Source organism: Oncorhynchus gorbuscha, linkage group LG18 (genome assembly GCF_021184085.1).
Source record: "Oncorhynchus gorbuscha isolate QuinsamMale2020 ecotype Even-year linkage group LG18, OgorEven_v1.0, whole genome shotgun sequence".
Taxonomy (NCBI): domain Eukaryota; kingdom Metazoa; phylum Chordata; class Actinopteri; order Salmoniformes; family Salmonidae; genus Oncorhynchus; species Oncorhynchus gorbuscha.
The window spans coordinates 56011646-56038648 of record NC_060190.1 but is presented as its reverse complement, the minus strand read 5'-3'; the positions used below and the strand labels follow the sequence as shown (position 1 = coordinate 56038648).

Genomic DNA, 27003 nt, shown 5'->3' with positions numbered 1-27003 from the left:
AGGGGTCGGAAAAATAAATAAAACAAGATTTTCATTTTATTAGTAACAACAAATTAAGAGTACAAATATGGGATGGGACAAATATGCAAACATGTTTGAGAAAGATAATTTAAAAAATACATGAATTGGTTTCCTTTAATTTAGATAAGAGATGAAAATGCTATGAATTGAAGGTTATTTATTGATGTAAAAATCTAAATTTACCAGTTTTAAGGTTGTGTCATTAGATTTGGGGTGGGGTCACCAGAAATTATTGGGGAAAAAAATGGGGGTCCCGCTTAATAATTTTGAATACCACTGTCCTAAAGACTGAAGAGAGAAGAGAGGAAATGAGGAAGAAGAGAGGGGAACATGGCCATATCAACTACACCAAGCATGTCTGCCATATACACGGGTGGAATGTTTACTCAAGAGCATGTCTTAAATGCTGAAAAGACAAAAACGCAGTGAGGCCTGAGTGTGATTTATCTGCCAAGCTGTAGAAGGAATATTAATCATGGTTGTGCACCTGTGTGTACTGTATGTTCTGTATATGGCAGCTCCTCCCTATCCTGCACTACACTGAGATGACTCAGCAACCAGCATGCTGAGATTCAAGATCACATTTACTTCTCTGACAACGCTATGTCAGCCCAGGGCCCCGTAAAACAGGGGAAGGAGACAGAGAAAGAGTGCTGGGAAGAGGGAGCAAAAGAATGGGGGAGACAGATGGAAATAGAGAGCGGAAGATAGTGGAAGAGAGAGTGGAAGAGAGAGTGAAAGTGGGAGGGAAAGAGAGAGGGGAAGAGGGAGTGGAAGAGGGAGGGAAAGAGAGAGTGGAAGAGGGAGGGGAAGAGGTAGTGAAAGAGGGTGGAAACGAGAGAGGGGAAGAGAAGGGAAGAGGGAGTGGAAGAGGGAGGGAAAGAGAGAGGGGAAGAGAAGGGAAGAGGGAGTGGAAGAGGGAGGGAAAGAGAGAGGGGAAGAGAAGGGAAGAGGGAGTGGAAGAGGGAGTGGAAGAGGGAGGGAAAGAGAGGGGAAGAGAAGGGAAGAGGGAGTGGAAGAGGGAGGGAAAGAGACAGGGGAAGAGAGAGTGGAAGAGAGAGTGGAAGAGAGGGGAAGAGGGAGGGGAAGAGAGAGGGGAAGAGGGAGGGGAAGAGAGAGGGGAAGTGGGAGTGGAAGAGAGGGGAAGAGGGAGTGGAAGAGAGAGGGGAGAGAGGGGAAGAGAGAGTGGAAGAGAGGGGGAGAGAGAGGGGAAGAGGGAGGGGAAGAGAGAGGTGAGAGAGGGAAGTGGGAGTGGAAGAGAGAGGGGAAGAGGGAGTGGAAGAGAGAGGGGAGAGAGAGGGGATAGAGAGAGTAGAAGAGAGAGGGGAAGAGAGAGGGGAGAGAGAGGGGAAGAGAGAGTGGAAGAGAGGAGAAGAGAGAGTGGAAGAGAGAGGGGGAGAGTGAGGGGAAGAGAGAGTGGAAGAGATAGTGGAAGAGAGAGGGGAAGAGGGAGGGGAAGAGAGAGTGGAAGAGTGAGGGGAAGAGAGTGTTTGTGAATTGTCCCCTAGTTTTAAGTTGTTTAGATAGATAATGAGGCTGATAGAGACTGGGGAGTCTCCCATGGTCTGCAAATTACACCACTGTTAGGGGAGTGTATGTGTGTGTGTGTGTATTGTCTCTGCAAATAGGACTGAAATATTAATGTGGACAATCTGGCTCATTAAGAAAGAGATTGTGGCCTACTTGAGCTTGACAAAAACAAACACGCTCCTTCAAAGAGTGAAAACAGTGACTCGGAGTGCTACAAGATAAAAAGTCTAATCAAATATCTAATGAGCTTGATCGCTGACAGAGAGCTAATACATAAACCACTGGTTTCAAAGCCATATAATAAAGTATACGAAAGAGATTGTGTTCCATATGATGTGTTTGGAGGCATATCTGCTCACATGTATCACATATATCATGCACGTGTCCATCCTAAGTCTTGTAATGTTCGGTCTGACAACAAAAACACAGTCGCCTCGGTGTTCTTCCACTTTGAAGTGGATACTGAGAGGAATAGAGTTCCATCAGAGGGGAGGTGCAACAAGACTGGGAAGGGCTCTGTGATATCACCCTCTGGGACCATAGAAGATCTGAGGCTGAATCACAAGCCTTTGTGCTGGGAAGGAACCAATGACAGACATACAGGATGTGCTCCACTCTGTGTCCTAGTTGGGAGAGAGGACATCAAGGTGTTGTTTTGATGCTGTGATTCACACAACCAGAGCTCTCCATGGAGTTTAGTACCTGGCCGAGCACTCCACTGGTGCACTCCACCAGGCTCTGCTTATTTCTCACAAATGGATGTCCATCAAAAAGATCATTGTAGCATAGGCACCTGTGGCACCAAAGCTACCTCAAGTCTCCCTCACTACAATGACTTTAAAAGCCAGGTATACAATACAGGACGAAAGTGCAATAGCTGGGATATTAAACATGTTTGGTGTGTTGAACCCTTTGAAATCTATCTTAAAACCCCAAAATACATTACATGAGAACTGTTAGAATGTCAGTCCCTCCTTTTTCAATTTCGGGAGTATTGCTTTTTCATAAAATCTGGAAAATATTGCTTTTGAGAAAACAAAAAGGCAGCCTGTATCGGCAACGAGATTATTAAAAATGGTATCAAGCTAGCCCAGAACTGGGACAACATCTTTTTGCCCTCTAGGTAGCATTGGGCTTTTAAAAAATGGCTGTGTTTTTCGGTGTCATTGAGGACAGGCCAGGAAATATAACATTATGTTAGAAATTGCACGCCTCCCGATCCAGAGGGAGGCCAATCATAAATAAAATAGAGAAATACATTTAAAAATGGAGCTTGGCATGGCAGTCATCAGTTATCTTTGAAGGTTTAATGGAATGTAGCTGCCAAGAAAGGGAACGACAGAGGGAGGGAGAGAGAGAGAGATATAGAAATAGTGTGTGAGGGAGAGAGAGAGACAAAGAGAAGAGAAATAGAGAAGAAGAGGGACACAAAGAGAGAAAGTGTGAGAGGCCCAACATGACAATACATAAGAATACCACTCCACAATATTTCTCCTCTCTGAATCAAACACAAAATAGACCAACTGTTGAAAATTATAATATTATGACTTTGCTGTAAAACCTCCTCTGAGTCCACTAAAACTGTATCTCTAAGCTGACTCTTCTTTTCCATCCTTTACCCTCTCAATAATAAATCAATTTGTTCTTTATTTCCTCTGTGGACGCTCTTTGAGCCAAATTACGTCATCCCCACAATGACCGTACGTACCTACCCCAACCAGAAACCATGGATTACAGGCAGCATCCACACTGAGCTAAAGGCTAGAGCTGCCACTTTCAAGGAGCGGGACTCTAATCCGGAAGCTTATAAGAAATCCCGCTATGCCCTCCGACGAACCATCAAACAGGCAAAGCGTCAATACAGGACTCCCTGTCCGAGTCTGTAATACCAACATGTTTTAAGCAGAACACCACAGTGCCTGTGCCCAAGAACACTAAGGTAACCTGCCTAAATGATTACCGACCTATAGCACTCACGTCTGTAGCCATGAAGTGCTTTGAAAGGCTGGTCATGGCTCACATCCACACCATCATCTCAGAAACCCTAGACCCACTCCAATTTGCATACCACCCCAACAGATCCACAGATGATGCAGTCTCCACACTGCCCTTTCACACCTGGACAAAAGGAACACCTATGTGAGAATGCTTTTCATTGACTACAGCTCAGCGTTCAACACCACAGTGCCCTCAAAGCGCATCAATAAGCTAAGGACCCTGAGACTAAACACCTCCCTCTGCAACTGGATCTTGGACTTCCTGACGGGCCGCCCCCCCAGGTGGTAAGGGTAGGTAACAACACATCCGCCACGCTGATCCAAAACACAGGGGCCCCTCAGGGGTGCGTGCTCAGCCCCTTCCTGTACTCCCTGTTCACTCATGACTGCACGGCCGGGCACGACTCAAACACCATCATTAAATTTGTAGATGACACAACAGTGGTAGGCCTGATCACCGACAACAACGAGACAGCCTATAGGGAAGAGGTCAGAGACCTGGCCGTGTGGTGCCAGGACAATAACCTCTCCCTCAATTTGATCAAGACAAAGGAGATGATTGTGGACTACAGGAAAAAGAGGACCGAGCACACCCCCATTCTCATTGACGGGGCTGCAGTGGAGCAGGTTGAGAACTTCAAGTGTCCACATCACCAACAAACTAACATGGTCTAAGCACACCATGTCAGTCGTGAAGCGGGCAAGACAAAACCTATTCCACCTCAGGAGACTGAAAAGATTTGGCATGGGTCCTCAGATCCACAAAAGGTTCTACAGCTGCACCATCGATAGAGCATCACTGCCTGGTATGGCAACTGCTCGGCCGCCGACCGCAAGGCACTACAGAGGGTAGTGCAAACGGCCCAGTACATCCCTAGGGCTAAGCTTCCTGCCATCCAGGACCTCTATACCAGACGGGGTCAGAGAAAGGCCCTAACAATTGGGAAAGACTCCAGCCACCCTAGTCATAGACTGTTCTCTCTGCTACCACATGGCAAGAGGTACCGGAGCGCCGAGTCTAGGTCCGAGAGGCTTCTAAACAGCTTCTACCCCCAAGCCATCAGACTGATGAACATCTAGTCAAATGGCTACCTAGACTATTCACATTGCCCCCCCTCCCTCCCTTCTCCACACCACTGCCACTCTGTTGTCATCTATGCATAGTCCCTTTACACCTTCTACACCTGCATTGCTTGCTGTTTGGGGTTTTAGGCTGGGTTTCTGTACAGCACTTTGAGATATCAGCTGATGTACGAAGGGCTATATAAATAAATTTGATTTGATTTTGATTTAATTAACTCTACCTACAGTGCCTTGCAAAATTATTCGGCCCCCTTGAACTTTGCGACCTTTTGCCACATTTCAGGCTTCAAACATAAAGATATAAAACTGTATTATTTTGTGAAGAATCAACAACAAGTGGGACACAATCATGAAGTGGAACGACATTTATTGGATATTTCAAACTTTTTTAACAAATCAAAAACGGAAAAATTGGGCGTGCAAAATTATTCAGCCCCTTTACTTTCAGTGCAGCAAGAAATGTACATACTACCTCAATTATCTGGTGCCCCCGCACACTGACTCTGTACCAGCACCCCCCTTTATATATTGTTATTTTTTACTTGACATCTTGTTACACTTCCTTCCTCTCCCTGACATGTTTTGATTGACATGCCACTCATTTCCTCTGTCTGTACACTACACAGACAGCAGATTAAAACTTTAGCTAGCCTGACATAGACTTTGATCAATATTTGTTTGATTGTATCCCCTGTATCCCCTATCCTCTAAGTCATTAAAAAGCCATGCACAGCACCATAGGCGTCTGTGTTGTCAAGACCTGGAAGTAACCTTAACAACAGAACGAGCATAACTAAAGCGTGGGCATTCTGGCAAGGTTATACCAACTGTGCTAAGTATCTACAGGCACCGAAAATAGAACCAACGCACCAGTCATTATGCACAGATGTAGGATCTTAATTTGACTAGTTTCTCACAGGAGGAAAATAACCCTGTAGCAACTGAAAATTTGACAGCCTTGCTGATACACTAGGCCCACGGTGACAGGGAAATGGACCAGGTACAAATATGAAACTTCTCAAGTAAAAGTTACAGACAAAACATGAGCTTAAAACTTTAGAAATGAAAGAGAATCAAATCAAATGTTTTTGGTCACACACATGGTTAGCAGATGTTAACGCAAGTGAAATGCTTGTGCTTCTAATTCCAACAGTGCAGTAATATCTAACAAGTAATCTCACAATTCCCAACAACTACCTAATACACACAAATCTAACAAGTAATCTAACAATTCCCCAACAACTACCTAATACACACAAATCTAAAGGGGTGAATGAAAATATGTAAATATAAGTATATGGATGAGCGATGGCCGAGCGGCATAGGCAAGGTGCAGTAGATGGTATAAAATACAATGTATACATGTGATATAAGTAATGTAAGATATGTAAACATTATTAAAGTGGCATTGTTTAAATTGACTAGTGATCAATTTATTAAAGTGGCCAGTGATTTGGTCTCAATGTAGGCAGCAGCCTCTCTGAGCTAGTGATTGCTGTTTAGCAGTCTGATGGCCTTGAGATAGAAGCTGTTTCTCAATCTCTCGGTCCCAGCTTTGATACACCTGTACTGACCTCGCCTTCTGGATGATAGTAGTGTGAACAGGCAGTGGCTCAGGTGGTTGTTGTCCTTGATGATCTTTTTGGCATTCCTGTGAAATCGGGTGCTGTAGGTGTCATGGAGGGCAGGTACTTTGACCATCAATTGTGTTTTTGCAAATATCAACACACCAAATCACAAATGTACTGTACACAGCACTGTACACTGTACACAGTACTACCATACATACGGTAGACTTGAAAAAATACACAATGAATATCTATGCACAAGGTCATTTAGGTCAGGAATGCATTTTCTGTTTCATCCACTGCAAAAAGTTTGACGGAAATAAAATTCCATTCATCACTGACATCTATTATTTGTGATACAGTGCCTTCAGCGTCTGTGAGAGTGTGCACATCATCTACCTTGCCCCCCATCTTGTTCTGAGGCACACAGGGGGGGAGAGGGGCAGGAGCATGGAGGAGAAGGAGGAGTAGGGGGCAATGATGGTGGAAGGAGGAGGAAGAGGCCTGGTTAAGGCATCAGAAGGCTTCAGTTCGTCTGACGGCTAGCCAAAGTCAGTTAGGCGAACTGAACGAGTGTGCTCGCATACTCCCTCAGAAGACATTCACTTCAAAAATGAGAAAAAAGGGACAAAAGTACAGTTTGTCCATTTTGAGACGCCTAAGCCAGTAAACACTTCCTCAAAATAGTACACATTTATCTAAGATAACTCAAGAAATCTGTCATTGATTTGGATGTTTTTGCCGAAGAGATCTTAGTCGCGCAATTTTAAATCGAAATGAGATGTTTGGTAGAGTATTTCTAACTAAAAAAATGGTCACTTGTTGAATGACAACAAAGACTACTGAAGAATCCCTACCGTTGACCAATCACCGTCGAAGGGGCGTAGACTTTCGGCTAACAACTTCGGCTTGCCTCAATACATTTTTTTGTGTGGCCAAACAACTGAACAAACAAAAACGTAACAAAATGGCGTCATAATATATGCTCAAACTGTTCCGAACTGTTTCGGCTGGGAAGCATGTGGACGCCTTTACGCTGGACAGAATGGAAAGACTGAGAGAGCAGTGAAATCACTCCAGGGTGTCAAGAGGGCATGGAGAAATAAAGCTGGAACACTCTCCTCTCACCACCTTAGGACACGGGAGCAGATGTGTGATATTACAAAGTGGGAAGACTTCCTCTCTGACACCGTAAACAGAGAGTTTCAGAGAGATGTCCCTGCAAGGAATGATACTGCAATAACCTGCTTTAAGGTCATTCTGACATTATGCTAAACTGAGTTTGAGTTCTGTTGTGATGATGTGTCATCCTTTCCATGATACACCAACTCATTCCTATAGGATTCAATTTATCCTGAAGATGACCCCGATGAAGTTAAGCTTCCTACAATCAAATAAATTCAGTCCATACTCCATGCATAATTCATTTATAAATCATTGAAGCCAAATCTTCCCGGAATCCATTCCGGGACTGAGGGTGGGGATGTGATTGTTGTACAGTATGAGCAGGGTAACACACCGTGGGTGATGGATACAGATGGAGAGCTGTGCTTCATGCCTGCCTGGCTGTGCTTTGCATATTAAGCAGTGTTTTACAGTTAAAACAGCAGGTAGGAACGCAGCAGTCCCCCACTTAATCACAAGCTTATTAGAGAACAATTACTAAATGGCAAGGCTTGTAAACATAAATCATTCAAGAGGACTTTAAGAGATGAAAGTGGCATTTTGCAGAAAATCTCCTCTGTGTTGACAGCAGTGTCCTCATGAGTATTCATAGGAGAGGGCTCAGACCAACCAGGGTCTGTTAGTGACAGTCACCAAGGACATCTGGCCACAGCTACAGTATATGCTTTAGTCTGTCTCTCTGTTAGCACTAAGCATACTACCACTACTGTTGATAAAGGCTTTTAGAGTGTGTTATATATGACTAGCATGTTTAAAATCATCCTTCTTTCATTCTATTAACTTGTTTATTTTCCTGTCTTTTTACTTTGACACCGGTCATACTACCCAACAGAAATGACATCACAGAAATGTGAAGTCAGAGCTTACATGCCTCTTACATTCCAGATGATCTCTCATTCCATTGGATAGAGTGCTACTTCAAGGACCACTAAGAGAAACTTTGACCAGCAAGTGCTTCAGCTTCAGCCCCCCCCCCCCACACACACACACACACACACACACACACACACACACACACACACACACACACACACACACACACACACACACACACACACACACACACACACACACACACACACACACACACACACACACAGTGAGAGTGGTTAGATTTAATTAGGGGAAAAAGAGGGGGGGATAAGGAAGGGAAGTGGAAGGCATGATCACCACTAATGCGTATAATCAGCTACAAGTACTTATTTTAATAATATGTCAGGCTTTGTGTCAATGGGGTTGTTTTTCTCTGTTGCTGGGGGAGTGTCTATCTCCTTGCAATTGAGAGCCCTGTCTGCCCTAGTCTGAGGGTTCTCCTCTCTTCATACTCTTATCACCAGACAGACATCTCTGGTAATGTGTTGAGGAATCACTAGGGGGTTAGCATTTCGCTAATGTTCTAAATGGGCAGTGGCATCAAATAAAATATTGGGTTATACATAATGAAGATCAAAACAGATCATTTTAAATGGGCTAAGTATATAGGGGAACACTGATACAGATTTTTTTTAAATGAAAGAAAAAACCCAAAGCTTGAGCCTTTGTCCATCAAACGCTATACATGATCTCAGACTGGACAACAACAGTGGAGGAAACCACAGCCACTGAATTCAGGTCAGCTCAAGAGGGAGAAGCAGAAATTCAGCGGGAACCAATTTAACTAGACCCACTTTTTCAACTAATGGCTCTGCAAAACCACCCAGGGTTTAAGGTATTTTCCAAATTAAACCTTGTCATTGGCAATTTCCCTGCCACAGTACATCTAAATAAGATTGGGAGAGACCCACCGTGCCTCAGTGTATTGCATCCAGATTTAGTAACAAAGCCACTTTGTACCTGTGGATTACCACTTTATATTAACACTGCTGTTTTCCTACCAGAAGAAGAGCTGAGATGGAGAGCTGCTCTCATCTCTCCTATAATACAGGTCAGCACAGCACCTGTGACATTAAAGAGGTCATGTGACATTAGATGATGGGAAGCCATAATCAATAGCACAGCAAGGCATGACGGCAATGGGGTGCGCCCACACACACACACACACACACACACACACACACACACACACACACACACACACACACACACACACACACACACACACACACACACACACACACACACACACACACACACACACACACACACACACACACACACACACACACACACACACACACTGCCCTGCCACTGGCATATTTAATTACCTCTTAGACACAATCGCCCTCCTTGACAGAATGTTAATTGTGAACTATCTCCACAGTGCATTCCTCCTCCCTTACTCTCTCTCTCTCTCTTTCTACTGTGCCCTCAGCTCTATATCCTTCCCCTACCTTTCTCTTATTCTCCCTCCCTCTCTCGCTCTGTCCCGCTCTCTCTGTACAGATAAGGACATGAGTAGGGGGAGTTGTCAGCACTCATTAGCATTCACCACAGTAACACTCTCAGACAACCAAGTCCAGGGCTGTAACCAGGGTTTGAGTTTTAGCGAGGTCCGGAAGGTCTCCCCAGAATGCTTTGGGAAAGTTGAAGCTGATTTACTGCTTTTCTATACAATGAAATAAAAACATAAAAATGCAATTTGGAGAAGAGCAAAAACAAGCAAAAATGACCCCAGCCATTATCACCTTGGCTTCTGTAGGTTCATTCACATCAGTCATTCTACAAACACACCTCAGTCAATCTACGAAGCCTATTAGCTCTTCAACTGTAATGTTTTACCCGGATATATGAAAACTGATTCACACTGACACATAGTGATTGTTCAGTCAGTTGTAATGATGAACTGCATAAAATCATCAACTCTTTAATTATATCTCTTATCAAATGACATAGCATTCACATTTGTATTCCTAGGCATTACTAATAATGCTCCGCACAAACAGAAATGAATGGAGCACACAGATGATCATATTATGACATTCACATGAATTATTAGAATATTACTTATGATTATGTATTAATATCAGTTTGTAGTTGAAAAAACAGTGGGGAATGGATATGGCGAACAACCACCGATGTAAACATTAATGTATGAGATTTTTAGAACTGTATTGTTTGCCTATTGGGAGGAGGCCATATGGAGATGTTCATATTGAAAAATATATATTTTTAAGTTCCTAACTAGTTTGATTAGATTAGTACAGTTTTTTTCAGGGGACCCCACATGGGGCCCTGACCCCAAGTTCGGGAATCACTAAACTAACTTCTCTCTCTGCTTGCTTCCTCTCTCTCTCTATCTCCTCTGCTTCCTCCTGCATACACTGCAGCCTGCCTCAGTCTCACCACTGAGCGCCACATCACTGTCTGCCTCAGTAGCCTACTCTCTGTAAAGCAAAGTTATTATGAGAACTTAGTAAACACTTTTTAGGCTCCGTTTAACGTTAGCCTCTTACTTCATCCTTCTAGTTGGCTAAGTAATACTACCCAGAGCCCTTCAACATTACTGCAATACTGCTGCGGGAGAGTTTTAAAATGGCCTTTTGTCTGGCATCTCGCACATTGTCAGCAGCATCTCTACTGTAGTTCTCTAGTGTAGCCGACTGCGAGCTGGGGTAGTTTTTATTTTATTTTATTTTTTTACATATCAGGCCCTTGGCTTGTGCCACGAGAGGGCGGAGTTAGCTGTTTGAGAGAGTGGTGAACGTGCTACTAAAAAGGAAAATCCAGGAGGCAAATCAGGGGGACGCAGGCAAACATAACGAGCAAACCACTGTTCAGGATTCCACTCGTTCGCAAAGAGGCAGGCACTATTAGAACTCAGTCAGATCAAGAATATAAGCATTCTGAACTTTGATCAACGCTGGGAGCATATTCAGATGTTCACCCATAATAGATTTTCTTTGTGTGCAAAAATATATATTTGTATTATGTATTTATTTGTCAAATTAGAAACAATTACCGATGTCAATCATATATTAATCATATTATATAGTTACGGCCATGAACATGTCGCACGAATAACCAGCCCAAACTAATCAAATCCAGTTAATCTTTCATGCTGGCATATTGGCTAGAAAGAACATTCTATTCTGCAGACATCAGGACAGAGATCAACAGCGTGGACCGCAAATCATACAATGAATCATTCAAGAAATCATCAATATAACATAAGAGGGAGTTCGGCCTTTTATTGATCAGTTTCGCAATGCGCAAAAGTGAATGTGTGAAACATGAGATGCAGCACCTTGTAAGCAGCACATTAACGTTATTGGAGGGACAAAGCACCCAATGAAAAAAAATGAAATGACAACATAAAATTGAAATACTTAAAATTAAGGTTATTATAGTAAATTAAAACGAAACATGAAAAAACTATTTAGTAAATTGAAAATAAATAACTGACAAATCTGTTTTAAGTTGGTGAAGAGCAACTGCAGAAAATTGAGGTTGGCTGCAATAAAAACTTCCGTGACCTTTGATCACATAATTTTTGTAAAGTTCATGCAGTTGACATGTAGGTGCAAATATGACATTGTTTAACCCCATTATTCAACACACTGGCCCACTGACTTGACAAAAGTGATCCACCCTTACGTGGCCATTGAGATGAGCATGATGCAAGACTTTGCTCTCACATAGTCACACAGAGTATCTGTGCTTCACACTGCTACAATGTGGTGGCTATGGGACCAAAACAGCGGAGAAGTTCAGCCTCACTCTTCAATTATCCTGGGTGTTTCGTAAATTGACCTACTATTACTGTTTCCTTCATGCATCTACGTCATCTTGCGGAGTCTACCTTTAAGCCTAACCTAACCTATGACCTGACCCATCAGCTTGTGCATTAACGCCCCACGCTGTCAACAAGTGACAACCCCCCCCCCCCCAAAAAAAAAACATACAACACATAGATGGCTCCTAGCCTCCCACGCATATGCTAGTTTCTGTCCCTAACACTAGTTTACTATAATAACCTTCTTAAAACTGCTGACACCAGCCAAAATCACCGAATGTCAAATGATCTATATTAATCTGTTCACCAAAGACAGTAAAGAGGCTGCTGGGGTTGTCGTTAATCAAAACATAATAATTATAATAATTATACCCATATCAAACATCTCCAATCCAAAGTTAAATCTAGAATTGGCTTCCTATTTCGCAACAAAGCATCCTTCACTCATGCTGCCAAACATACCCTTGTAAAACTGACCATCCTACCAATCCTCGACTTTGGCGATGTCATTTACAAAATAGCCTCCAATACCCTACTCAACAAATTGGATGCAGTCTATCACAGTGCCATCTGTTTCGTCACCAAAGCCCCATATACTACCCACCATTGTGACCTGTACGCTCTCGTTGGCTGGCCCTCGCTTCATACTCGTCGCCAAACCCACTGGCTCCATGTCATCTACAAGACCCTGCTAGGTAAAGTCCCCTCTTATCTCAGCTCGCTGGTCACCATAGCATCTCCCACCTGTAGCACACGCTCCAGCAGGTATATCTCTCTAGTCACCCCCAAAACCAATTCTTTCTTTGGCCGCCTCTCCTTCCAGTTCTCTGCTGCCAATGACTGGAACGAACTACAAAAATCTCTGAAACTGGAAACACTTATCTCCCTCACTAGCTTTAAGCACCAACTGTCAGAGCATCTTACAGATTACTGCACCTGTACATAGCCCACCTATAATTTAGCCCAAACAACTACCTCTTTCCCAACTGTATTTTATTTATTTATTTATTTTGCTCCTTTGCACCCCATTATTTTTATTTCTACTTTGCACATTCTTCCATTGCAAAACTACCATTCCAGTGTTTTACTTGCTATATTGTATTTACTTTGCCACCATGGCCTTTTTTGCCTTTACCTCCCTTTCTCACCTAATTTGCTCACATTGTATATAGACTTGTTTATACTGTATTATTGACTGTATGTTTGTTTTACTCCATGTGTAACTCTGTGTCGTTGTATCTGTCAAACTGCTTTGCTTTATCTTGGCCACGTCGCAATTGTAAATGAGAACTTGTTCTCAACTTGCCTACCTGATCAGACCCCAGGGCCCTGGCCTTAACATTTTTAGATCGATATGGGACCACCCTCTACTCTTCACCATTCTGACAGGGGGCAGACTCCTACCCCCACTGCTCCTCATTCATACACTGGGTTTTTCAGAATTCTCTCCTCCAGATATTACCATTCACACTCCTTTCCTCTCGCTCTCACCTCCACTGGGAACCTCTTGCCGTTGATGCTGTGTTCAGAGCCCTCAGATCCGTTGCTCTGGCCCCAGTGGAACTCCACCTTCTCCGCCTTAAAACGCCCGGGCAGGCCCGCACCACGAACAAAGTAGTCATCCTTCAGCATGATAGCCACTGAGAGAGAGAGAGAGAGAGAGAGAGAGAGAGAGAGAGAGAGAGAGAGAGAGAGAGAGAGAGAGAGAGAGAGAGAGAGAGAGAGAGAGAGAGAGAGAGAGAGAGAGAGAGAGAGAGAGAGAGAGAGAGAGAGAGAGAGAGAGAGAGAGAGAGAGAGAGAGTTACATGAGGGTCATGTAGGTGGCAGGTAGCCTAGCGGTTAAGAGCGTTGGGCCAGTAAACGGACATAGACAGTGTGAAACTTCTGTTTGGCCTACAAACAATATAAAATTACATTCATTCAAAGCACTTGGTATTGAGGTTCATCATCTATTTAACTTCCCCAAGGGGATGCTGATGCATTTTCTGAATATAACATGTGGTGCTTCTATAACGTCTGTGCTGCCTGCCCTACAAGGCTGGGTCTCTAATTAAGGGCTAATTTGTCTGGTAAAAGCTATCTCCTCAGCCACTTCTAATTGCCTCTGCAAATCTTTTGTTAGTTTATCATACGCTTGTTGAAATAAAGTGGAAATTGACAGAGGGAGGCAATTTTTTTATTCACAAATTTGACTGAATAGACCCACATTTAATTAACTAATACGACCTTAAATAAATGCTCCCATTGTCAAACCGATTTATTACTGTGATTGAATTTCAGAATTGTTTCTGCTCCTCCTTTCAGGGGAGATTTCTGTCCCATTTAGAAGAAGCACTCAAGTGAAATGAGTGGCCTGGTTGTCATCTCAACGTCTTCAGAAAAGTTTGAAACTAAATACAGCAGGCCTGTTAAATTCCATTTACTTAGTTTGACATTTCTCATGTCGTAGACTCTGCTAAAGCCTTTGACCCTCAAACAATAGGCTGGTCTATCAAAGTTAATTTCCCCTCCTTGTGTAGTTTGTGTCCTCTGGGAGATATTGGAGATTTTAAGAGACGTGTCACTTGGTGCTTGTACAAGATTGTTGGCACTCCCACTGAAATTCTACCAGTCTGCATCCAAGAAGCTACAGTTACACTGAGTAGTAGGACATCCTGTGGGAGCCTGGTCTTCCTGGCAAACCTCATACTACCATTGAGACTGCAATATGAGGGATTAACCACGCATAGTGTGCTAAATGAGTTTCTTAGCATCTACTGCATCGGACTCAAAGATGAAAAAGGTGAGGTGGAGGGAGACTCTACCACAGTGGCTAACTTAAATACACTCCACTGTATTGCTGCTATGCTAAGTCTCATTCCTCCACTGTGGCTAGGCTGAGCTGTTGCGGTTTATGCTAACAGGCTAGCGGAAGGGATGGAACTGCAGCTTACATTAGTGTTCAGAGCACAGCAGGCAGAAAGAAAATCACATATCTTGCTCACTTTTTTCATCATTTGTTTTTGCCTTTTGTTGATTCAGAGTCCTAATCCAGCGTGTGAGGGGAAGGGAAGCCCTGGGAGTTTCATTAGCGATGGGAGCCAGTGTTTGGGCGCGCTAACAGGCGAGCCGGAATTAGACGCTAAGCCAGCGAGACCATGGACAGCAGTGTGTGAAAACCGGGGGCATATATGAAAATAAAGCCGTGATCAATGCAAATATTTCCTCAGGGCTCCATGTCATCATGTATTTCTTAAAAAGGTTTATTTGATATGATTCTGGGAAAGTATTCTCCGTTCATCCCTCTTCATCCAGCCGCCCTCCTTTCCCTCTCAAAAACCATGACACCGTTCTTCTGACAGTGAGACATCTATAATGACTTCCTGCTTCAAGGTGACAGGGTCAGAGTTCAGTCAAGGATACAGCTTTCACAGAAGCAGGAGCACTTTTAACAGAAGCTGATTGAAGCATCCATTATTCAGAGACGCTTTAGGTGATTATGTCAATCAAATCAAATCAAATTGTATCTTTCACATGCGCTGAATACAACAGGTAACAGGTGAAATACTCAGCTGGCACGCTGAATACAACAGGTAAGAGGTGAAATACTCAGCTGTCACGCTGAATACAACAGGTAAGAGGTGAAATACTCAGCTGTCACGCTGAATACAACAGGTAACAGGTGAAATACTCAGCTGGCACGCTGAATACAACAGGTAAGAGGTGAAATACTCAGCTGGCACGCTGAATACAACAGGTAAGAGGTGAAATACTCAGCTGGCACGCTGAATACAACAGGTAAGAGGTGAAATACTCAGCTGGCACGCTGAATACAACAGGTAACAGGTGAAATACTCAGCTGTCACGCTGAATACAACAGGTAACAGGTGAAATACTCAGCTGGCACGCTGAATACAACAGGTAACAGGTGAAATACTCAGCTGTCATTTATAAATAGTGGAGAATGTATAAATAATGAATTGCACAACAAGAGGATGTTTGTCTTGCTAGGCGTGCATTATGGAGTACGCAGAGTCAAGAAGCTGTGCTCTATTTTGTTCTGCTACTGTTGTTTGTGTTAGAACTTCATTTGATTTGGTGGGCAGTGGCACTGCTACGCTAACCCACTATAATACCTGTACTACACTGGTTTTCCCCGATCATGCCTGTAGAGAAGACAGCTCAGAAGTAGCCCTCGTCCTTTAACAAACCATGGCCTTGGGAAGAGATGGCTACGGACATCAGAGGTTCTGAGAAACACCATGCGATCAAGGACAGACATTTCTCATGCCGAGTGAGCTGAGGTCTCTCTCTCTCTCTCTCTCTCTCTCTCTCTCTCTCTCTCTCTCTCTCTCTCTCTCTCTCTCTCTCTCTCTCTCTCTCTCTCTCTCTCTCTCTCTCTCTGAGTGATGCCAGGACAGGGACACTAATACACTTCTCAGGGGGGAAGCAGATATTCAGGCAGCCCATTCCCAGGGGAGAAGACGTACAGGCCCCCACCAGATGAACCTGACTCTCCTTCAGCCTCACAAAGACATGGCCTCCAATCTCAACAACAAGCCATTTACTCACCCCACCACTAGTGAGGAATGTGGGCTATTGACTCACATACTCCCTACTAGAGGGAGCTTGAAATTCCATCCGTGTTAGCCTTGATAGAAATATGGCAAAGCTTTATGGGCTATTCCCTCTATAAGATCTTCATTATTTGATAGAACACAATACATCACTCACTGATAGAGGGATTACAAGGTATACAAGATGTATGTTTTTTTAAAGCACATTCAGGCTTCCATTTAGGGTCTCCACTTGGGAGAGATGGACCAGGGACAACACCAGTTCATACATGCCACATTATGTTCAGAGAGATCAATATAATCAAATATCTGACAATATAGAAATCACACTAGTCACATTATTTTCCCCAGGTCTGCAGAGAGAGCCTTAATAAGACAGCTGGCCTTGTTGTGACTGCTGTCAATACAGATGCCAGCCACCTGTGGTCCCTGCTCCCACAAGCATTTTAACTCCATTTGTTGGCAGAAAGAGAGGACATCCATCTTTGTGACAGATAGAAATTATGAAAAATACCTGTCTTAGACAGGGAAAATCCATGAAATGTTATAAATGCTGAATTGAGTTTTTTTCGGGTTTTCAGGTCATCTGTACCAATGACAGATTCACTAATATGGAGGCATCACTTATGTGAAAATCCGCTCCTACCACACATATTGTATTGGACTGCTGTGCATGTCGCATTTAAACTACTTGAATGTACAGATGTAAGATCTTCATTTGACCTACAGTACAGTATATTGTCAGGGTGTTGCTTGGTCAGTGGTTAGGCTATTAGCTGGCCAAAAGTAGGCTACATGAAGAGTAAAATACTGTTAGTATAACCGTGTGTTAAGAGTGGGTTTTCAGCTAATTTATGTAAATCACAAAGGTCATCTGTATTTCCTGCGGTGCAGGAACTTTCTCAGCAACATAAGAGTGATCAAATCAAGATCCTAAGATCTGTATGTACATAGTGTGATTTTCATGTACTCTAATGTTATACTAAAAACACAGTGCATTTGGAAAGTATTCAGACCACTTCGCTTTATCCACATTTTGTTAAGTTACAGCCTTATTTTAAAATGTATTAAATATTTTTTTCCTCATCAATCTGCACAAAAAAAAAACATAATGACAAAGCGAAAACAGGTTTTTAGACATTTTTTCAAATTTATTAAAAATGAAAAACAGAAATACCTGAAAGAAGTTTGGAACCACCAAGAGGTGACCAAGAACCCGAGAGTCATTCTGACAGAGCTCCAGATTTCCTTTGTGGAAATTGGAGAATCTTCCAGATGGACAACCATCTCTGCAGCACTCTACCAATCAGGCCTTTATGGTAGCCAGACAGAAGCCACTCCTCAGTAAAAGGGACATGACAGCCCGCCTGGAGTTTTCCAAAAGGGACCTAAAGGACTCTCAGACCATGAGAAACAAGATTCTCTGTCTTCGGCCTGAATGCCAAGCGCCACGTATGTAGGAAACCTGGCACCATCCCTAAGGTGAAACATGGTGGTGGCAGCATCGTGCTGTGGGGATGTTTTTCAGAGACAGGGACTAGGAGACTAGTCAGGATTGAGGGAAAGATGAACTGAGCAAAGTACAGAGAGATCCTTGACGAAAACTTGCTCCAGAGTGCTCAGGACCTCATACTGGGGTGAAGGTCCACCTTCCAACAGGAAAACGACCCTAAGCACACAGCCAAGACAACACAGGCTTCGGGACAAGTCTCCCAATGTCCTTGAGTGGCCCAGCCAGAGCCCGGACTTGAACCTGATCAATATCTCTGGAGAGACCTGAAAATAGCTGTGCAGCAATGCTCCCCATCCAAACTGACAGAGGATCTGCAGAATATAATGGGAGAAACTCCCCAAATACAGGTGTGCTAAGAATGTACCGTCATACCCAAGAAGACTCGAGGCTGTAATCGCTACCAAATTTACTTCAACAAAGTACTGAGTAAATTGTCTGAATACTTATGTAAATGTGATATTTCAATTGTTTTACTTTTTATAAATTTCAAAACAATTCTAAAACCCTGTTTATGCTTTGTCATTATGGGGTATTGTGTGTAGATTGATGAGAGGAAAAAACTATCTAATATGTTTTAGAATAAGGCTGTAACGTAACAAAAAGTCAAGGGGTCTGAAAACTTTCTGAAGGCACTGAAGGTATGTCATAATATGTTCAGACGTATCTATACTGTAAATACATAACCAAAAGAAGGAGAGGGTAAACAGACATTGGGGGACTGTGAATCTCACCTGTTTTGCCAGTGTTCTTCATTGAAGTCTTGTTGGAGGACTCTGTCTCAAATCCATCCAAAGCTAGCTCCTGATACTCCATGGACACCTTGCTGTCCTGATCTGCGATGTTGATTGGGGATTGGTTCCTCTCTCTGCATTCTGGGTAGGCTGATGACCAGCCCTCCTCTGGCCCGTATGTACCTGGATGAGAAGAAAGAATACGATATATATATTCCATACGATACAATGTGTTTTGCCATCCAACCAGAGCTAACAATTTGGTTCGCTAATCAGCAGAGGATGTGTAGCACACTGAAAATATTTTCAAACACGTTATGCAGAAAAGTGATAATTTCATGTTTTTGGTGGAATAATGCAGTCTTAATGGCACTCATTTTCCAAAAAGGAACCACCAGTAGATTCCTACTGATGTTGACCTGCAGTTAAACTTTCCATTTCCCATAATGCAGGCACATATGTGGTATTTTTATCAGAATGTGAACAAAGCTACACCTCCTAACCCATGAGGAGGTAAAGGCAGTGTACTCAGAGATTAAACTCCACACTCTTAGATGAATGGCAAGTCCCGGTGTGAGACCAGACACCTCCATGCAGCACAGAGTCAAGACAGGGAAAGGAGCAGGGTGGAAATGTCACCAATCTCCTGCCACCTCCCTCAAATAAAGCAAACAGAGAGAATGACGGAGAGGTTACGAGAGAGAGAGAAAGAGAGAGCGATCGGACAGGTTCAATGCCATGGAAACAGTGGAGGATGGAGAATATAGATAGTCCCTCTCCTCTCCCTATACACTTCTAAGCAGAGCAGGGATGGTGTCCTCAGTGTGGGGTCATAGTCTCCAATAACCACCCAACCATAAAGCACCAGACCAGCCAAGTGAAGTCAAGTGATTCCTTAGCGTCCAGTGAAGGGGAATTCATTTGGTTGTGGATAACACACTAGAAAAACACATTCAACAAAGGCATACATATCCCAACAACGTTTACAATATAATTCAACTGATTCAGTGAATACAACAGCACCCCACACCCATAAACATTCCACCTAATTGATTTTAAATTCAGCAGTACTTTAGGTATTAGAGTGCATTATATTCATGTATACAGTATAACATTGGAAGCATTAGCTAAATAGTGCTACAGTATCTGTCTCATGATGGAACATAGGAACACAAACTCAGACGACAAGCCATGTCAAGTTTCATTTATTACACAAGGAACTGAGAAATCAATCATTTAACCTTGTACAATGATTACAACTGCACAACACGCTGTAAGCATTTGATATGAAAGGGACATACAGCATCTATTCATGATCCTAATCTCCAATAGATATGCTTCATTGTGTCTTAACCTCGAGATCTATTGACTTTACCCTGCATTATGTTCTCCTGTCCTCTTTCTACAGTGAAGGCTTTGTCTGCCCTCTGTCTTAAGGATGGAATGAAGTGGCAAGGCCCACTCCTATTCACTCTGCCCACTCCTATTCACTCTGCCCACTCCTATTCACTCTGCCCACTCCTATTCACTCTGCCCACTCCTATTCACTCTGCCCACTCCTATTCACTCTGCCCACTCCTATTCACTCTGCCTACTCCTATTCACTCTGCCCACTCCTATTCACTCTGCCCACTCCTATTCACTCTGCCCACTCCTACTACCCCCTATGTCCGCAGCATGCACACTTCGGCTAAAGTGCACCCGTAATTGAAAGCTACACTGAGCTACCGGGGTTCTAAAATTAATTTGTCTATGATTACTCATGCCCCACGCGTGTCCGGAGCATTTGGTCATTTGTATTTCATTGAATTAGGAAGCATCCTCTTCTCCTGCCCCCTATCCTAGCCTTGGGGTATATTGATTGTAGAGATCTGGGTTTCATATATGAGAGCGCAGGGTATGGATCCAGGCAGCAGCGGACTTGTTATTAATGGGAGAGCTGGTGTGAAGCCATTAGTCATTGTTTTAATGCAGCCAAAGTGTGCAGAGAGCTGCTGCACTGAGAGAAGAGACAAGCGGACGTACACAACCTTTACACTAAACAAACAGAAATACATCTGGCCCATGCATAAGGCAATACAGATGCTGCCTATCTCAACATGTTGAATCTTCCATGTCCTATCTCAACATATTGAATCTTTATAGGCATATCTGAAACTGTTACTCAAAGGGATAATTAACCCCAATGCACACATTCCTATGATTAACAGTGTTGAACAGTGGTTTATAACAGTAATACGAAAACATTATTTTTGCCATTATAACAAAGTTGGTAGCAACTTGAAAATCGCAGCTCAAGTCGACTACAAAAGCCACAATGCAATGTTGTTTCTCTGGGCTGGCTAGATAGGTAGCTAGTTAGCAAAAATAGCTACACACAATAATACCAAAGTTAATATCAGCATGTGATGTAGCTAGCTAGCTGTAAAATCCCTAAAAAACTATACCTTTCGAGGTATCTCACTGAGTTCAACTAGCAGTTCAACTCTGCCCAGAGCAAGTACAGAGCACTTTGCTATGGCCCTTTCCCACGTTTCCCACAGACACACAGGGCACATTGCGGGATGATACGAGAAAGAGAAATTGAGTTGAATAATTTTGTACCCTTTTTAGATTGAGCACATCTATGTTATATACAGTGCCTTCAGAAAGTATTCACACCCCTTGCCTTTTTCCACATTTTGTTGTGTTACAGCATGAATTTAAAATAGATTAAATCAATATTTTGTGTCACTGGCCTACACACAATACCCCATAATGTCAAAGTGTACTTATGTTTTTAGACATTTATACAAATGAACACAAATGAAAAGCTGAAATGTCTTGAGTTAATAATAAGTATTCAACCCCTTTGTTATGGCAATCCTAAATAAGTTCAGGAGTCAAAATGTGCCTAACAAGTTGCATGGACTCATGTTGCATGGTCTCACTCTGTGCAACTAACTCAGTTGAAGGAGATGAAGGACATCCCTCAGGGATTCCACCATGAGGTCAATGGTGACTTAAAAACAGTTACAGAGTTTAATGGCTGTGATAGCAGAAAACTGAGGATGGATCAACAACATTGTAGTTACTACACAATACTAATCTACAGTGCAATCGGGAACTATTCAGACTCCTTCCCCTTTTCCACATGTTGTTTGGTTACAGCCTTGTTCTAAAATGTATTAAAAGTCCTCATTAACCTACACACAATACCCCATAATGACAAAGTGAAAAAGTTTTTTAGAAATTAGACATTTTTAGAAGTATTCAGACCCTTTGCTATGAGACTCGAAATTGAGCTCAGTTGCATCCTGTTTCCATTGATCATCCTTGAGATATTTCTACAACTTGATTCGAGTTGTAATAATGGTATCTGTTTTAGAATAAGCCTGTAACATAACAAAATGTGGAAAAAGTCAAGGGGTCTGAATACTTTCAGAATGCACTGTATACTTTGTCATGACGATATAAACGGATGGATGAGTTCTAGACAATTTATTGGTTGATTTGGTAATCTGGAGTGCAGGTAATTGTTTTAAAAGCGTTATTAAATGTGACAGTGTGTTATCCCTATCTCCAGTGAGGAGAGCCATGTAGCTATGACGCGTTCCTACACGATTTCCTGATTTCACAGACAGACCACTTAGAAGTTAAATCATGGGGAAAATTATTATTTTACCCAGTGATAGAATATAGGCTTTTGTGAAATTGACAAGAGTTTCATGATTTTTATTTGGGGTTGGGATTATCCCTTTAAAAGCATATTACACCCATCTAAATATCATAAGATAATGATGGAGCATAAGTGGAACATGAATTTATGTGAGCTCACACAGTAATGAGAAAATTAGACCTTGTATGCCAGGGCCAGGGACAGTCAGTCAGTGTCCCCTGGTCCGATTGACCTTCCTCCTGAGAAGAGCAAGCGTGAGAAGAACTAAAACCAGAAGCACGCCATCAGGTGTCACATCAACGTTGCATTCCCCTTTGACCTCTGCCTACCAGAGATCGAGACTTAGGGATAATTAAACAATGGCCTTTTTAACCAAACAAACCGGTTTTCAATTACAGGAACTATCAACAAGCTTACAGGGCAAGGAAACCAATATGCAATTTTGTAATTTGGGTGAACAATCCCTTTAAAGCTGGAAATCATAGCGATGAAACTGCCACCTCCGTTTGCAATATTACAACAACAAAGATTTTATTTCAAACAACGAACACAGATGTTTTCACTCGGAAATCATTGCACGTGTAATGAAACAGGAGAGTGTGTAATAATACTTTCTTTATATGATGCTGGATGCTCATTTCCTCAAAACAAAAACAATAACAAAAACACCTGGTTGCAGCCAGTGACACGGTTTAGCCTATCATTGATTTTCTCTGGTTCTAAAGCATATTTTGAAAATCTGAGACGACAGGATTGTTAAGAAAAGGATAAGCTTGAGGACAGGCATATTTATTTCATTTAATTTGCAATTTTCAGAAATCGCTAATTTTGCGTTATGGTAATGAGCTTGAGGCTGTAGTCACGATCCCGGATCCGGGATGGGGAGGCCGCCCCATCTTGGTTTTGCCTGTAGATTTTGTTCTATGGCACTCACAGTGAAAATCTTTGCAGTTCTGGAAACGTCAGACTGTCTTCTTTCCAAAACTATCAATTCCAAGCATAGTCGAGCATCTTTTCGTGACAAAATATTGCGCTTAAAACGGGCACGTCTTTTTATCCAAAATTGAAATACTGCCCCTAGAGTCTTAACAGGTTTTAAGTCTTCTCTTTTATGTTATAGATTAGGAATGGATTGCGAATGACCTAAAATGTACTAGGCTTGTGAGCATACCAAACATTAGGAACACATTTCTAATATTGAGTTGGACCTTAGAACAGCCTCAATTCGTTGACTCTACAAGGTGTTCTACAGGGATGCTGGCCCATGTTGACTCCAATGCTTCCCACAGTTGTGTGAAGTTGGCTGGATGTCCGTTGTGTGGTGGACCATTCTTGATACACACGGGAAACTGTTGAGCATGAAAAACCCAGCAGCTTTGCAATTCTTGACACAAACCTACTACCATACCCCGTTCATAGGCACTTCAATCTTTTTTCTTGCCCAGTCACCCACTGAATGACACACATACACAATCCATGTCTCAACTGTCTCCACTTCATCTACACTGATTTGAAGTGGATTTAACAGTGACATCAATAAGGGATCATAGCTTCCACCTGGATTCACCTGGTCAGTCATAGAAAGAACATGTGTCCTTAATGTTTTGTACACACAGTGTATGCATCTCACATTCACAGAGTGGAGGGATAATACATACTTATCTCCCTGACAACAAAGAACATGGAAGAGATATCAGAAGAGAGAATCACAGACAATAATCATACATTCTGGTCAACAGGGAGAGGATTTGATATTTCTGATATTTTATGCATTTTTCATGGCCAATTGTCTGTGATTAGAGAACAGGGCAGCCCAGCTGGCCCTTATTGTACACAGAGAGCTAACGTAGTGTAGCCTAGTAGCCTAGCGGTTAGAGCGTTGGACTAGTAACCGGAAGGTTGCGAGTTCAAACCCCCGAGCTGACAAGGTACAAATCTGTCGTTCTGCCCCTGAACAGGCAGTTAACCCACTGTTCCCAGGCCGTCATTGAAAATAAGAATATGTTCTTAACTGACTTGCCTGGTTAAATAAAGGTAAAATAAATTTATTTTTTAAAATTCTCTGGAGAGCATGCACATTTTATTCCTGCGAATTATGAAGACTGTAAATACACCTTTATGTTGCTTTCACCCTCCAGGAACTAGAGGCTTTTCAGTCAATTATGAGAGATTTCTTCAACAGCCTCAGCATTCGCGACCTTGCTCATTTCATATTGAAAAAATGCCATATTCCAATTTGCTGCATAAACAAAACCATGATTGTGTGAGGCTGCTTAAAGAGCACAATTATAAAACGTTTGCCCAAAGACAGCATTGTTACCCAAAAGCAAACACACCTTAGGGGGAATTTCCCTTTGGAAAAATATGCCATTCTCCAAGGAACAGAACAAAGCATGGCACCACTCTTTTATTTCAGGATGCTCTATGGTCCTCTACTATAAGGCCGTGATTCCATCAAGATTAGTGGGAAATGGCAGAAATCAATGCTGTGAGAGGTCTGCTGGTATTTCAGTGATCTCCGCCTTGCCAGGAGAGGCCCAATAGAGTCTCCCAAGGTATTACATGTAATCTCCCAGTGCAGTCAGCGCGACAGAAGCCGCTCTCAAATGGAGGAAAATACACAGCCTACTGTACCCTCTCCAGCGACACCTATTACAATGGCCACCACTGTAAACAAATACACAAGGTTAATTTGACCTGGAATGGGGATGTGGTAGAGAAATTAGACATTTGAGAGTGAGAAGTTAATAGAAGAGAGAGAGAGACACACAAAAAACGAGTGTGTGAGAGAGAAACAGGGACAGAGAGAGAGAGTATGTGTGTGTGTATGAATATGTGTCTCTTCACAGTCCCAGCTGTTCCATAAGATGTATTTTGATCTGGGGTTTTTTAAATAAAATTTTAGTGCTTGCATGATTTACTAGATGTGGAATGGAGTTCCATGTAGTTATGGCTCTATGTAGTACTGTGAGCCTCCCATAGTCTGTTCTGGACTTGGGGACTGTGAAGAGACCTCTGGTGGCATGTCTTGTGGGGTATGCATGGGTGCACAAGCTGTACGCTAGAAGTTTAAACAGACAGCTCGGTGCATTTAACATGTCAATACCTCTCACAAATACAAGTAGTGACAAAGTTAATCTCTTCTCTACTTTGAGCCAGGAGAGATTGACATGCATATTATTAATGTTAGCTCTCTGCGTACAATAAGGGCCAGCTGGGCTGCCCTGTTCTGGGCCAACTGTAAAGTGCCTCTTTGTGGCACCTGACCACATGACTGGACAGTAGTGCAGGTAAGACAAAACTAGGGCCTGTAGGACCTCCCTTGTTGATGGCGTTGTTAAATCAAATCAAAACAAATTGTATTGGTCACATACACATGGTTAGCAGATGTTATTGGTCACATACACATGGTTAGCAGATGTTATTGGTCACATACACATGGTTAGCAGATGTTAATGCGAGTGTAGCGATAACTCTTGTGCTTCTAGTTCCGACAATGCAGTAATATCTAACAACTAATCTAACAAATTCACAACAACTACCTTAAACACACAAATGTAAAGGGATGAATAAGAATATGTACATATAAATATATGGATGAGCGATGGCTGTGTGGCATAGGCAAGATGCAGTAGATGGTATAGAGTACAGTATATACATATGAGATGAGTAATGTAGGATATGTAAACATTATTAAAGTGGCGTTATTTAAAAGTGACTAGTGATGTCTTTATTAAGTCCATTTTTTAAAGTGGCTTGAGATTTGAGTCTGTATGTTGGCAGCAGCCTCTCTTTGCTAGTGACTGTTTAACAGTCTGGTGGCCTTTAAAATGAATCTGTTTTTCAGTCTCTCTGTCCCAGCTTTGACGCACCTCTACTGACCTCGCCTTCTGGATGATAGCGGGGTGAACAGGCAGTGGCTCAGGTGGTTGTTGTCCTTAATGATCTTTTTGGCTTTCCTGTGACATTGGGTGTTGTAGGTGTCCTGGATGGCAGGTAGTTTGCCCCCGGTGATGCATTGTGCAGACCGCACCAACCTCAGGAGAGCCTTGCGGTTGAGGGCGGTGCGCTTGCCGTAACAGGCGGTGATACAGCCCGTCAGGATGCTCTCGATTGTGCATCTGTAAAAGTTTGTAAGTGTTTTGGTGACAAGCCAAATTTCTTCAGCCTCCTGAGGTTGAAGAGGTGTTGTTGTGCCTTCTTCACCATGCTGTCTGTGTGGGTGGACCATTTCAGTTTGTCCGTGATGTGTACGCCGAGGAACTTAAAACTTTCCACCTTTCATTACTGTCCAGTCGATGTAGATCGGGGGTTTCTCCCTCTGTTTCCTGAAGTCCACAATCATCTCCTTTGTTTTGCTGACGTTGAGTGAGAGGTTGTTTTCCTGACACCACACTCTGAGGGCCCTCACCTCCTCCCTGTAGGCTGCCTTGTCGTTGTTGGTAATCAAGCCTACCACCATAGTGTCGTCTGCAAACTTGATGATTAA

General features: G+C 42.7%; 1 protein-coding gene across 2 annotated transcripts in view; it reads right to left on the bottom strand.

Moving 5' to 3' along the window:
• The window catches only part of LOC124002645 (receptor-type tyrosine-protein phosphatase gamma-like), a 341627-nt gene that overhangs the window by 107307 nt on the left and 207317 nt on the right, over positions 1–27003 (bottom strand). For both annotated transcript variants that reach the window (XM_046310229.1, XM_046310230.1), the window contains exons 3-4: positions 18857–19039; positions 13548–13696 (exon numbers count right to left, since the gene is read on the bottom strand). In XM_046310229.1, the coding sequence (XP_046166185.1) occupies positions 13548–13696; positions 18857–19039 (332 nt within the window). The remainder of the gene's footprint in view (positions 1–13547; positions 13697–18856; positions 19040–27003) is intronic.